Raw genomic sequence first — 15,286 nt, 5'->3', positions numbered from 1 at the left:
GGGTAGCCAAAATGGGGGCTTCTATCCAAGGCCTGAGGATTTGCCCACTGCCCACTGTGTGTGTGTGTGTGTGTGTGTGTGTGTGTGTGTGTGTGTGTGTGTGTGTGTGTGTGTTTGTGTGTGTGTGTGTGTGTGTGTGTGTGTGTGCACGCGCGCTTTGGTTGTTCATGCCTGCACATTTCCTCTGTTTAGCTGTTGGAAATCATAGATTACCAAGGGGGAGGATTTCTCCCCTTTGCTCACTAACAAAAGCTGCCACTATGGAGCTATGATTACTTTTTTATCCTCCCTTTCTCTCTTTGATTCCCTTTCTTTTCATTCTCTTCCTCTGTCTTCTCTCATCTCCAATTTCTTCTCTCTTTTAATCCAACTTTCATTTTAGCTTTCTATTCTGGTTTTAAGTCTGGAAACCTGTATGATAGGGGCCACAGCTTTTAGAAGGTTTGGGTGACTGCAGTCTGAATCACTGTAATACCTATAATAACAGGTAATGTAATGAACTATAAATGCAAGTGAACTAGAAATATAATGGATGTACTGGAAAGATATATGATCGATGTCCTAAACTGTGGGTGTCACATCAAATGTCATAACAGTGCTGGCATTAGAGGAAGTGTTGGCCACCAGCCCAGTCAGTCTGCAAACATGGCCAGAGCCAAAAGCAGCTGTTAGCAGGTTGTTGTGTATATGGTTATTATACTTGTAGACATAACACAGACAACTTCTTGGTGCCCACTGAGAGCTTAGTCAACACAGGATGATGAATGATTCACAGGGGAAATAAACATCATAGCTCTGCTTAATCTCCTGCATTTATTCTGCTGCTATATGAGTGGTGGTTAATGAGTTTACAGTATAGTCACTCAAACACACACACACACACACACACACACAGGTGCATACGCATGCACACACACACAAACATAATACTAGGTACTGTCCGTTCAGCACACACTTGCTGCAGCTCAAACAAAAGGAGCATAAATGCAGCTAATTACCAGGTAAGAGGAAATTCAGGCAATGATGAGTAGCTTTGTTTTCCATTGTCAGTTCAACTGAGGACAACCCATTAAGAGTTCTGTTTTCACAATATTATCATTCTTCATTTTCTGCTTTTCTAACAGATGACCAGGTTTTCACCCATCATGCTGCTGCTGCTCCTCCTCCTGCTCCAGCGACAGCAGCAGCCCAGCCCCAAGCCTCAGCAGCCTCCAGATCTCTGCTTCCCAAAGCAAGCCAGTCAGGCCTGCGCCCCCCAGGCTTCAGCTCCAGCCGTCTCCCTGCAGGCCGCCTAGCAGCCTTTGGCTTTGTCAGGAGCTCCAGCGTGTCCTCCGTCTCCTCGGCTCACTCTGCCGACAGCACACAGAGTGACCCCTGCAGGACAGCTCACCGTGAGTCCACTTATTACAAATCTGCTCACACCAGTCATCTGATTCCTACTGTACGTTCCATTTTTGCTGTATTATTTTGCTGAATGTCTGATTTATGATTCTTTCAAAAACCCCTACTTCATCACTACATCACGAGTACACTATTATAATCACCATACTGTTCTTACTGCCTTCTTCTTCCATGTGTTCCCCTTATGAATATAGTTTGCATAAACAGCCCCCTCCCACATTCATTATGTTGTAGTTTGCTTTCTATTCCTGAGCTCCACCCTGCTTAAAATGTATGCTTCAATTTGTACTTTCATACACAACCTCCATGTGATTAAGAGCTGCAGTGTTTGAAGCACATTTTACATAACACATGAGGACACAATATAAGGGGTGTCTCTGGCAATAAATAATGCCAATATAATTGTCTGATTGGGGTAAGTCTAAGTGGGGTATTTTGATGAAAAGTTTCAATCCATTTATTCACTGTGTGTTCAGTCATTAACTTGTTTGTTGCGTTTGTCACACATGATTTACCCAATCAGGGGCACTAATATTAGTTAATTAAAGTCATTATCATTATGACTGCAGGTCAGAACATTGTGACATTGTTAGTAATGAATTTGCTTCAGGTTGATTCTTAAACTTAATGAGTTAAGGGTGATGACATGGTGCAAAGATGGTGTGATGTTACAGACAAGAAGGCAGGATGACTTCAGAGCAAGGCACATTAACTGATGAAATGTCGTCACTTGACAGCTCAGCTTATAACTATTTTTTTGTTTAGTTTTTTTTTTTTTAAACCTGTGTAAAAATAACAGAGCAGATGATGCCATTCCCCAGACTCATCAGTAATTGAGCAGGCTGGTAACAAGGTCTGTGCCGCAGATTCAGAGAGCAGTAGCAGAGATGACAGTTTACTGACTCAACTGTGGGAATATTTTTCTTTTTCTCAGTCATGGAGAGCTGGGAGTCTACGTACAGTCGTGATTTCAGTGCTGCTTGTCAGGCTGGTTGGTTAGTTGGCTGAATCTGTGGTAGCTGCATGTGTTTTTAATGTGACCTACATAAGGGCTGCTTGCTCTTCCTCTCCCAGTTACAGATGACGTATGCACCTGCACTCTCATGCACATCAGATCCCCTGTTATGTCATCACTCCTTTCCCTCGTTACCCCCCTTTTGTGCTCGTTCTTTTTTTCATCCTTATTTTCTCTATCCACTTGGTTGAAAATGAATACGAACTGTGTGGTGAAGTGGAGCAACGCACCTTTTCAGCTACTGCACTGTACTGTACTTTTAAAAGCTTGTCATATTTATTTCATAAAGGCATTGGTATGGAGTTTATAATTATTTTCATCGTTTTTTTCATGTTTGGTGAAAAATCATTATAGAATAAAAGCCTTTAAAGGGGATATTTGTAAGTTTTCTCTGCCACTGAACATGGTCTCTTCCTGGGAATGGGTGGTGATGATTGTGGCCTGACAAGACCTTCAGCCTTCGTTGTCTTTACACAACAAGAGGTTATAATATTCCCTCTGAGCAGTGCTACATGTTCAGGGCAGATTAAAGGTTGCAGTGAGTTGGAAAGTGATGAGACGGGCTGATATGAGCCCGAGCTAGCTGGTTAGCATGCTAAGTGGCGTTGCTTTCCACCTCTGAAGACTCTTTACTCTTAGCAAGTAAAGGAAAGAAGTTTGACGCTGAACTCGCAACATTTCCTCAAGGCTGGTAAGCAAACAGCTGTTAATGCTAACATTGGCTATGTAGCGATAGCAAAACTTACAAATAGCCCCTGTAATCATTATGTAGTACTCTAAATTGCATTGTGCTGGGTGTGTTTGTGTGTGTGCAATGGGTAAATCAATCAACAAAAAGTTTATCAGAAACCATTTTGATAATTGATTTATTGTTTTAAGTTATTTTGAAGCAAGAATGCCAAACATTTACCAGTTTCAGCTTCTTAATGTGAATAGATTAGATTAGCCCATAATGAAAATAATTGTTTGTTGCATTGTTAGTGTGCAGCATTAGCACAATGCAAAACTCCTCTTCTTATTATTTTTCTCGTGTTCTTTTTCTTTTTTATACATGAACTGAATCAGTTGCACATGGTGACAAGAATTTCCACCACACTGGATTTTCCGGCAACTTGTATTTTATAAAATCCACTAAATCCTAAAGATAAATATACACAATATAACAGTGAACTAATCTTTTGCTGTTCAGCATATTGTCTATATGAGAAGCTGCCAGTATTTACACCAGTAATCTATCACCTATAGAGTAATACTTCATAGCTATTTTGACCATTTTATACCTATTACACCTTTAAACAAACACATACGTTCACATACTCAGAAAGCAGAGGAGCACCTGCCAGCAGAGCATCAAAGACTAGACGTTTTTAAAAGTGTTGCCTGCAGCAGAATATTCCTCTTCCTGCTGTTGAACTGCTGCTGCTCAGAGCACGATGAGGCCAAAATGGTGTCAAGGCTGTTGACACGAGAGGCAAAAGATTAAGGTGCCTTTGATGTTCATTTCTGTGCCTGTGTGTGTGTGTGTGTGTGTGTGTGCGTGTGTGTGTGTGTGCGTGTGTGTTGGCATGTGACACAGTGAGAAAGGCAGGATGGGAGAGCAGGAACATTTACTTCCACTTTTGACTCTGTGTGGTGCTTGTGACCTTTAGCTGAGAGGTGTCTGAACTCCCCGCTCTATTTGAACCTTCCAGACTAAAATGGGCTTGACTGTAGATCCTGCTCTCTGTGAGCACATGTTGGGCTTTAACCAGAAGGTCGTCTGATGTGTTTTTGTCTAACCTTTTGTGGGATATTGGAAAACTTTTAAAGTCGTACCATGACTTGTCTTTTCTGTTAAAGGTTGCTCCCTGCAATACGTAAACTATTGGTTTATGATTCTGAGTGACTGCACAAACCCATTTGTAGATGATGTTGTGATTTGCAGCCAGATGGGGACAAAAAAGTTAAATAGCAGTATTATTCCCAAGGCTTCTGGCTCTGTTGAATCTATGCTCATTTGTACATGTGTGCACATAGGTGTGCAAATACAGGAAGCATGAGAGCGACACTTGATTTTCCCCTTCCATCTTTGCTTCTTCTCACTGCAGTCAGATCAAAGAACAGACTGACTGACAGATGAGTTCTCACACATCCTTCCATCAAGGATATCGGGGGAACAGCAGCAACCCAGTACCTCCCTCTGTAACAGAGAGAAGAAAGGCCAGGCTCAGTCGCTTGTTTTCCTCATTGATCAGCAAGTAAAACGGACTCCATTAGGGCTCTGGATGATACCAACTGGAGAAATCATTAAGGAATAGAGCGCTTGGGAGGAAAAGGATTGCAGGGCTCTAGTAAAGTGGGTTAGAGGAAAATCCCTGGAGTTTAAACTCACCACTGTCTTCATCCTGCTCTGATCAATGGGTTATACATGGATATGTGTAAATGTGTCTTGTTTGTCTTTAAAGAAGAGAGGGAAGAGGCGCAGGGAAAGGATATACTTGGCTTGAGAGAATGTGCCATAATTTGCACAGGCATTGGATCATTTTCATGATGTTAAAGAACTAGTTCACCCAAATTACAGACACACACACACACATTTTCAAACCAGATTTTCAAACCAGTTCAAAGGAATTGGATGGGATTTGGTTTCTGCTGCTCACACCACTGAAAAAAGAAACATGTAAAAAATTCAGCAGCAACATCTCTTTCCAGATACAACGTCCCAGTTAGTCCACGGAGCACAGAGTCAACATTTTTACAAGATAAACTGTTGACAGCTTGTTCTGTTGATTTTCAGTGCTGTCAACACCACAAGTCTTTCATTATATTGGAACTGAAAAATTTCACAGATACACTTAATATCTAAAAAAAAAAAAAAAAAACTGATAACTGAATAAAATCAAAATGGCTAGTTACTACGAGAGGTTGAGTTAGAATACCAAACCTTCGGGACACAGTAAGGAAGCCAAGGTGACATTGAGCCAAGCTGGTATGGCCTTGATTGATTCTTATCGCCTGTTTACATATAATTATGCATCTAAGTATGTGTGTGTTTGACTAGCATCTGGAGGGCTACTCTATATAACATCGATTAGCCATTAGCCCAATCCTCCCTTTAGCCCGGTCATCGACATCCCCTAAGGTGTCTCAGTGTGTGTGTGTGTGTGTGTGTGTGTGTGTGTGTGTGTGCGTTGGAGGCAGAGGATCCATGCATGTACGATTCATAGTGGATGCCTAGTTAATTCCACCGTGATTGACAGACCCTGTTACATAGTTGAAAGGAGAATCCAGCAGGCGGATCCTGATGAAGCCTGTGCCTTTGAGCCATGCCGACTCCTTGATGGAAACTCAATCGCCAAAACAAACAGAGTATTATCACCTCTATCTATCTTATTAATGAAATAACGGTGGAAATCAAATGAAGGAAAGAGAGAAGTGAGCAGGCAGCAGAGGGGAGAAGAAGAGCTGAAGGCAGATGCGGTGATAAGAGTAAATTCAATTCAGTCAAAATGAGCAGAGGGGAGAGAGCGAACGGAGAATGTGAAAGAAAAACGAGCGGAAAGAGAAGCATGGAGAGGCTGGCACAGGGAGGAGAGTGGATGCCATACCCCAGATGCCATGGCTCAGATCTGGTCTGTGACTCATGCTAGCTCACTGTGAACAGATGGTTTCTATGGTGCATGTGCGCACACAGATTCTCTCACACACACACACACACACACACACACACTAGCAGAGCAGCAAATTAGATGGGCCAATTAGATATGGCCACTCTGCGGCTGAGGACAGAAAAACTAACATGGCAGTGCCTTACTGAAGCAGCAGAGCTGTGACAGTGAGGATGGGCTCAATGGGCCTGTTCATTAACTGATAAACTCCCAGCATATTTCATCCAGCTCCATGTTAATCACTGTTCATGAGCTTAACTGATGGTCCTGACCGACAAAAACGCAGACAATGTGAAAACAGGCAAACACTAATCTGTGATTGACTGAAAAGAGAGCCTATTTTTAATCATTTACACAACACAATCCCTGCTCCTCTTCCTCTCTCCTACCAAGCAACCCTCGTTTCTGTCCACATTGCCAATTTTCATTCCACAGCATGTACAGGCTTTTCACCCCACCTTCTACCTAACACCCAGTCTGGCGTTTTCCCTACCAAATATTTACATCCTGTTGACATTTAGCTTTAGTATTTCTCAGTTTTCATCAGGCGAATGCTCTGCTATGTTATGCTGTCACCTTCAAAACAGGCAAATAACCTCTGTAAATGTTCCTTTAATGGCACAATCACATCACCAGCAACACCGTGCAAAGAATATTTGGAGTAATTTGATGCAAATGCAGATATCTGGCACCTTGTGTTGTATTTGTTATGTTTTCATCTGCTTGAAAAGTAGCTCGCTGTCAGCCAGTGGTTCTTTAGATTTCATACTGCTCATGGAACAGGATTCAACTCACAAATTCAAAAAGAAAAAAAAAACTCATTTCTGTCAGGTCAAGTGTTGCCTGTAGTGAAGAACAGTAACAGTGGCAGCAATTTAAATGTGCTGATGTAAACATGACACCGTTGTCACTTACAGGCAAAGAAAGTAAAAGCTGTCATAATTTTATGCAGATTGTTTAACACTTGTGCCACCTGCAGGGAATGAGTGTTACAACTGCAATTTGTGTATGTGTGTGTGTGTGTGTGTGTGTGTGTGTGTGTGTGTGTGTTTTTTTATTTCTTCCTTAATAATCTAAAAATAAATGGAATGTAAAATGTCATATAAAACATTATGTGATTTGCAAATGTTCTGCCCGTGGCTATGAAACACCAAATGTGAGCTTAAAATAAGCCATTTATATTTATTTTATTTTATGGAGATCCATTGGCTATGTTTGGAATTTGATGTTATGCCAAAATCCTTGGTGATTGTGCAGATTGCTGTGTTTTCCACAGTGACCTCCACACGCTTTGCAAGGATCATGTTTGTGTTTCTAAAAGGCCGGTGCAGATTTGCACAGGAAGAAAGACTGTGCCTCTGATTCACCCATGTTTTACAGGAATCTGGGTGACAGCAGAAAACGGGGTACCTGTGTTCACGCCTCACGCCTTGTGTTTTAAGCTATTGCCTCAGTAAGATTATTTTGCGCAGATCTTGCACAAACTGCATGAAAGGCACAGCAAAAAGTGGAGCATCTATATGTAAAAATGGCCCTCGGTGTTGTTGAAGGACCTCAGCTGGAATGATTGTGGCTGTCACTGGGGTTTGAATCCAAGACAGTCCCCCTGCTGACCCTCTGATTCAATCCCACAACTTCAAATAATTATACTATTCTCATTCTTTTGTGATCTGGCTTAATCCTTTCATCCTTTCTTCTTGTCCAAACTCTTTACTTGTTAGTGATTCCTGAGAGATTTAGAGTCTGACAGCACCATTGGATATTTATCCAGAGTAAATATTTGTAAACAGACATACGCTTGAAATTCACCTGTCAAATATTCACAGTGCCATCTGAGCGGCTGCTGTAAAATAGTTTTGTACCACAGGGGAGTGTCACTCTCTTGTTGACCATAAGAGGAGAAATGCTTCACGTCCTTGTGGTCGGACTGAACCTTTAATCTCCTGACATCTGGGTGCTGACAGAGGACAGGAGGCCCATGGCTGCTGCTGTCAGCTCCAGGGTTATCGTCTAATCTATCTCTCATTCCGCAACCCAGGTCTCGTCTCAGCAGGGCCATTTGTTTGTGCTTTATGTATGCAGCTTTAACCTTGACTTTCACACACTTTGTTGCAGATGCACAGTTGAGTACTTTTTTTGGTTTTAAAGCACACATCTATGCACAGTTTGGCAGTTGTTCTGAAGTTTTTTTTAATGTAATGCAAGGATGTAATTTACTTGTCAAACACGTCATGTTATTCTCACAAACACTAAAGGTCATTCTGATTCTGAAGGACTCAGCCTATTTTAACTATCAAGGCTAAATTTGATGAAATCAGGGCAGATGAAGCAGCTTGTTTCATGTCTCATTTATTTCACCAACTTTTTAAGTGAAACTGTTTTGAGAACCAAAACATTATTTGCCACAGGCACTGCTTGAAGATACAGTTTGGCAAAATGTTAAGCAACATGTTGCCTGAGTGTTTAGAAAGATTTCCGTGTTTGTCTTGTGACAGGATGAAACATAATGCAAACAAGACGATGTGAGCATCAACTGTGAACATGGCAAACAAATAAAAGATCTTAGGACGTGTTATTAACAAGGAAGACATTAGCGTGTGCTTTATGACTGGGACAGGAAGGGTGGCAGACATTTTAAACCAGCTTTAGACAAATGACAGGAAGCAACAGTTAATAAGCAGAACAAATTATAGACTTTGATGAATACAATCTCCAGGCTTAATTACACACTTCTGCAGTGAACAGTGCTAAATGAAGCTGACATCTGTCTTTGAGAAGATGTGGTCTAATGAAACAGACCAAGGTTAGACTTCAAAATCAACTAAAATGATAAAATCAATAAATAACCAATATTGTTCATGTGGCAGAAATAATTTTAGTTGTTCCTGGTCGTCCAGGTGTATGTACACAACTGTGTCTTTAGTTATTCTCTCATTTTCTAGTTGTATGTGAACTTATATAAAAAGTAAAGTATAAAACTCATTAGAGGGGTCTTGATTCAAGGAACATCTTAATATAATAAAAGGCAAACAAAAGTGCTAAAACGTCTGGCTCATCGGATCATTTTTTAAAAAATCCTTTTTTTTGTTTTTTATTTTATTGTTTTATATTGTTTTTTGTTCTTTATTGGTTTTTGCTTGTGCACCACAGTGTCATTTACAGTGCCGACATACACAAACGCAGATGTTAAAGTAAGTTGTTCCCCAGTGTTTTTGTTATATTTTATGATTATTGCACTTTTTTTTCACTGCATTTATGTGAGAGCTAAACTTTTGTGTTCCCTTTTACATTCACATATACAAATCCATGTAAAATGTGGTTTGAATGAGCTCCACTTCAACAAGCTACATGATTAAAATGCTGCTTTACAATGCACCAGTAATAATAATCAAACAATATTGTGTATGCATAATATTATCACTCTGAAAGAGCCCATTAATGTGTATTTTCATACCTCTGTCACCACTGTATTAAACATGGAACTGCTCATAAAACTTTAATGAAATAATTGAGTTCGGAACTTTATAACTTCCTCATCCCTTCACATCAAAACCACCACCCAGCTTATCAACTATCCCCCACTATACCAATCATCCATTTGTACCAGATGCTGCTGTTGTTTTGGTTTTTTTTTTGGGTTTGTTTTTTACAAAATACAATAAAATACAATTTAAAATATTCACTTATTTCCCAGGGGCTATATATTTTTGAAGAATAAGAGCTATTTCCTCAGTGTGTCAGCACTGCACTGCACTTCAGTAGTGGGTGTGTATGCCTGGATGTGTGCTGCTTGTGCTTTACACACACTACACCATGTTAGCTCTGCTACAGCCAAATGAAACACCTCCAAGGTCTACATTTTGCAGTTTTGGTATCAGATCTTGCTACCAGAACTGGTGCACATGCAGACAGCATCGAACTACATTTCAGTTTTGCCAAGGGAAAACTCTAAGAAGGCACAAAGCTCAATTTCATCTTGACGCTTCAATATCTGTTTCCTCTTCAGTGGGTGTATGCGGACCGAGATATGAGAGTCAGCATTATTCTACTGGCATTAGTTTTGCTTTGAGGAGCGAGCTGCTCCAATAACACGGCCTCCCACTGAGCTGGAAAAACTGCTGTCTTTTGTTCTCAGCTGTTTCCTCTTGCTCACGGTCCCTTTTTAATATCTTTGGTATTTTCCATCCTTCTTCATGTGCTTAGATTGCTGACAGCTCCATTGCAGTGCCTTCGATTTATTCCTCTTCCTTACTCTTTTTAGACCTTTTTGTTTGCCTCCTCCTGATCCCATACAGCCAGTCTCTTCCTTCCTTCTTCTTATCCTCTTCACACTCTGTTATCCATCCTCGGCTGGCATTTCGCCAATCAGTGATGCATATCAGCTTGCTTTTACCGTTAATGAAATACATCTCGTTTTCTCTATTTCTCTAAACTGTCTCTTCTATCTCATCTTTTATCACTATCATTTGCATTCCTCAGTTTTGTATCTCATACTAGTGAATGTCATTAACTCTTCCCCTCTCTGCTCTGTGAAGCTCTGGGAATTCATTCCTACATAGTTGACCTATAACTAATGAGCACATCTCTGTCTGGTCAATTGTTCTATGTCAATCAGACAATGGATGTTAATAGCAAATATTTTAATTTCTTTCATTTTATAATATTATAATATTCATAATATTTAAACTATTTTATGGTATGTTGATAGCAGTAAATGTAGAGCTTAGTAGCAGCAGTGTGGTGCTCTGTCCAAAATCATATCCGGTCTGGATACGCTGCCCATGCACTTGACTGGTTAATGCGGAGGACAAACTGTAAACAGCCTCGCCAATCAGCTCCTGGAGGAGCTCTGGGATGACTAATGAAGCTTTGGAAATGTGTCATGCCTCAATACTATGGTGATGTAGAAACGTGAGAAGCATGTGTATACACAGAAATGAGAGATCAGACAGAGGCATCATTATATGTGCTCGGTAGCATGTTTATCTATGTGTGGATTTTCAGTTTGCAATGTGAAATATCTAAAGCAGTAGTTCCCAAACTCGGGGTCAGGACCCCCACATTGGGGTGGAACAAAAAATCAACGATCCAGATCAAATCAACACACAGAATTGTTCATGAGTTACACATTGCTCTCATTGCAATCTGGCTGGAGACATTGCCTCAGTAGATAGAACGGAACATCCACTGGTCACAGGGTTGGTGGTTTGATACCTGGCTTCCCCTGCCCGCATGTTTAAAGTATCCATGGGCAAAATACTGAACCCAAATTGCCCTTCGTGGTCAGGCCAGTGTCCTCCATAGCTGCTAGTGGTGTGTGAGAGTGAGAGTGAGTCAGGGGGAAACTGTAAAGCACTTGGGTAAAAGAGCGAAATAAATGCAGTCCATCTATCAATATCAGAGAAAGTGCTGAACTTGACACACTGGCACTGCACCAAGGAACACCAAGATCTTCAAAACAAAACAAATAGATTGAAGAATAGAACAGACCTGTGAGCTTAACCAAATAAAATGAAGGAATGAAGCAGTGTGGAGGCCTGATACGGTCCCAGGTCTCTAAAGTAATGTGATGCATGCAGTGAATCTAGTCTGTATTTATAGAATTAAATAAGGTGAAGAAATTGCTTGGATTTTACAATAATACATGCACCAGTGTGTGTGTGTGTGTGTGTGTGTGTGTGTGTGTGTGTTTTAGCACTTGTTTGTATGTGCACAGAGAGCTAGAATCCTTTGGTCACCAAAACAATCCACACCAAAGCTTCTCCTCTGTATAAATGAGTCTGCCTGGAGTGCACTATCCCTGAGGGACTTGGCACTAACATCAAACAATGCAAACAGAATCTAAATTTTCTAGACCGGTACAAGTTGTGAGACATCACCACCTCATGGCTTCTTACAAACAGCTTTACATTCCTGTTTCGTCACATGATCGAGTTGAAGGAGTGAGGGCAATCTCTTGTGTCATTATTGATCGGGGACTGGGAGACGAGCAAGGATATACACGGTCTATGTAAAGACCGTGTAAACTATCCACCAGTCATTTGATAGATTATAGCTTCACTATAAGCCTATAATAAGAGTGATGAGCAGTGGGCTTATGTGTGAGTGTGCATTGTATGTTCTTGTGTATGTATTGTGCTCATGTGGAAGCATTGAAGTGTCCCTTTATATGTGTATCAGACTGTGTGTGTGTGTGTGTGTGTGTGTGTGTGCGCAGGACCAGTGCACTGCTCCGGGTTAACAAAAGGAAAATTGAGAGCAGCAGCAGCAAGACCCAGAGGTTACAAACCATTTCTCAGTCCAGTGAACCTAAATTCAGACATAGCACAGCACTATCAGGTTGCAGGAAAACCAATATGTGATCATAAGAGGAAGAAAGAGACAGCAAATAAATCTGAGAGGGAGCTCTGAAGCTCAGTCCTAACATATCTGCTGTAAATGAACACTTCTTCAGTGAACACAGTTAAAAAACAAAATTATGAAAAATGATTTATCTAATTCTGTGTATTTCAGGTCTGAGCGTGAGTGAGGAGCCTCCTCTTCACAGAGTGACCACCAGCCCTCCATCAACAGATCACCAGAGAGGCGCACCATGCCGCAGCAACAGTCTCCAGCCACCCTCCACCCCGGCTCTGCCCCGGCGCTACCTGCCCCCGCAGCCAAGAAGCTCCCCTGGAGGTCAGAAGTAGTTTGTGTAGATTATTGCTTCCACAACATGTTAGAAACATTCAGAATGTGAGAATTTTATCTAACTTTGGCTCAGCATCATTTCCATGTGGACAAAATTCAACCAAAGCTATAACTGAAATGTTTAAATCCACCAGAACCTGTAAACAACTGGAACAATATCATTTCCATGCATGTGAGAGATCTCCTAGTAAGAAAACCATGGTAGAGGAGGCACAGTGTGTAGTCCTGGAACAATGCAATGCAGTCATAAACACTGACTCCTTATGAAGCGCAGCACGTAACTAAGCACTCTGGGGTTGTTGAAAGTCATTTTGGGCAACGCTTGAAGCCATTAGCTTAACTCTTGAATTCTCTTAAAAAAAAACCATTGACAGAATTTGTGGAAGTGTTCATTTTGCCCATTTATTCCAGTGGACTCCTAAAAATACTGTTTTAGCTTTTGAAGCTATGGCGCATTGCCATAAAACACAAGCGTCACACATTTAGCATGTTCTCCATAGGCTGCTGCTGATAAATGCTAATAAATGTTGATGAACTTGCTGGGTCACACCTGTCTTGGTTGACGGTGCCAGTACTGTCCGTTCAGAAGAGAGGACACCGCAGTGGCAGTGATGTTTTCCACACACAGTTGTATTTTCACACATGGATAATAACACCAGAAGCCACGTGGTATGACACTTCTCCAACTTTTACAGTCACTGACTGAGTGAACAACATCGAGTTCTCCTATTGTTGTTGTAACAAACACATTAAAACAGCAATACAATGTGGAACTTCCCGACAGGTTTTTCTCCTCCAGTCAGGTCTGTGTGTTGAGGATGCAGACAGCGTAGCGGCTGTGAGAAAATTTCTCTCACCCTGTGTTTCTGTAGGCCTGAGCTGATTTTAAATGTGCTGTAAATTATTGATCAAGAAATACCTGAGGAGTCCCTGTCAGCCTGCAAGTCATGCGCCGACACTACTTCTTATCTGTACTGTATATTCAATTTTTGTCTCTCTATCACAGTACAGACAGAACAGACTGACACATTTTATTAAACACACACACACACACACTCACACACACACACACACTTTATCAGTCGACGACACCTCTGTCCTGCTGAGCCCCTGAAAGCTTCAGACAAAAAATTTCTTTGTAGAGCCCACAGCAAGCTTTCACCTCAGACTCACACACATACACACATGCATTGTGGAGTAATGCTCAAGCTATACTAGTCAAACAGTTATAATAATTGTGTTCCTTTTTCATTCACTGAGCAGGAATTGATTTTGGCATTCACAGTATTCTCCACATAAAAAGTCCTGTACCTTAAAGACACAATCCATTATCCAAATGTAAACACAAGAGTGGCTTCAGAATATATCAACACTCTTTGGTGACCACACTTCCATAAATGTGCAAACACAAAACCATAAACTGTAATGCAGCTGCACTATCCTAAACAGCTGCACAAGTGAGAGCAACAAGCATTGACTGTATCTTCCACCAGCCTATAGTTCATCTAAGTTCAGTTTTTGACAGTAAATATGCTGACCTCTGTGAGTGGTGTCTAATGGCATCCTGGCACACATGAGGTGGAACTTTATCAGTGCCACTTTTTGGCCATGCCCCTAGCATGGCCCCGTGAATGTCAGTGTTGGTCCTGGACTGAAATATCTCAGTAATATTGGATGACTTTGACTAATGACTCTGGAGATCTCCTGTCTATTTGGTGGTTTTTGGTGACCTGCTTATCATCTATTAGATGAATTGCCATCAAATTTTGCACATGACATTCCCGTCAGCCTCGTTTGTACTTTGTGTTTAGTGCTAATGAGCAAATGTTAGCGTTCTAACAGGTTACACTAAGATGGTGATCGTTTATAGCACTGTGAGCAACTTAGCATGCTGACATTAGCATTTAGCTGTGCCTGGACTCATAGTCTTATTACATTATCCAGAACCAACTAGCTGTTTCACATCCATACTAAAAATAGTCTTGCTGAGTTTTTTTGTAGAAGTGATGTGTGTGTGTGTGTGTGTGTGTGTGTTGGCAGTAATGAGTCACTCTGAGAGCCAAGTTTACATCACCACACCAACATTTGCACAGTGAACACACACACACGTGCATATCGACACACGAAAAAACGCACACACAGTGTCTCTGCAGGCCTGAACTATCTCTCTAGGGTTATATGGGGATTTGTTCAGGATCAGAGGCTTCGCTCCCATTACAGGTCTAATTAGTTTCTTTTCAAGGCCTCTCTCCACCTCTCCTCTGTGCTTCACAACAGATTCCGTGATAACCTCCTGAAACCTACTTCTTTATTCACTATCATCTGATTTTTTTTTTTCAACACAGTTTCTGTCCTCCCCACTTTTCATCACTCTTAGCTCCTGCGTAACACATCTCACATTTATTGTCTCAAATCCACCAATTTTTTTTTACACCCACACACCTCACCAGCTCTGTGATAGATTTAATGTGACACTCAAGGGAAGACGCACAAGCTCAGAAACAATATTAAAAAAGTACTCTGAGTTTTCAGG

The 15,286-nt window shown here is 41.1% G+C and overlaps 1 protein-coding gene across 2 annotated transcripts in view; it reads left to right on the top strand.

The window, feature by feature from the left end:
• Nucleotides 1-15,286, top strand: part of mtus2a (microtubule associated tumor suppressor candidate 2a) — a 41,956-nt gene that overhangs the window by 16,796 nt on the left and 9,874 nt on the right. For both annotated transcript variants that reach the window (XM_071461408.1, XM_071461409.1), the window contains exons 4-5: nucleotides 1,125-1,391; nucleotides 12,577-12,741. In XM_071461408.1, coding sequence (XP_071317509.1) covers nucleotides 1,125-1,391; nucleotides 12,577-12,741 — 432 coding nt within the window. The remainder of the gene's footprint in view (nucleotides 1-1,124; nucleotides 1,392-12,576; nucleotides 12,742-15,286) is intronic.

Source organism: Trachinotus anak, unplaced genomic scaffold (assembly GCF_046630095.1).
Source record: "Trachinotus anak isolate AG129_WGS33_773 ecotype Australia unplaced genomic scaffold, CSIRO_AGI_Tana_v1 ptg000024l, whole genome shotgun sequence".
NCBI lineage: Eukaryota > Metazoa > Chordata > Actinopteri > Carangiformes > Carangidae > Trachinotus > Trachinotus anak.
The sequence above is the reverse complement of the archived record's forward strand: the minus strand, read 5'-3'. Positions and strand labels throughout refer to the sequence as shown.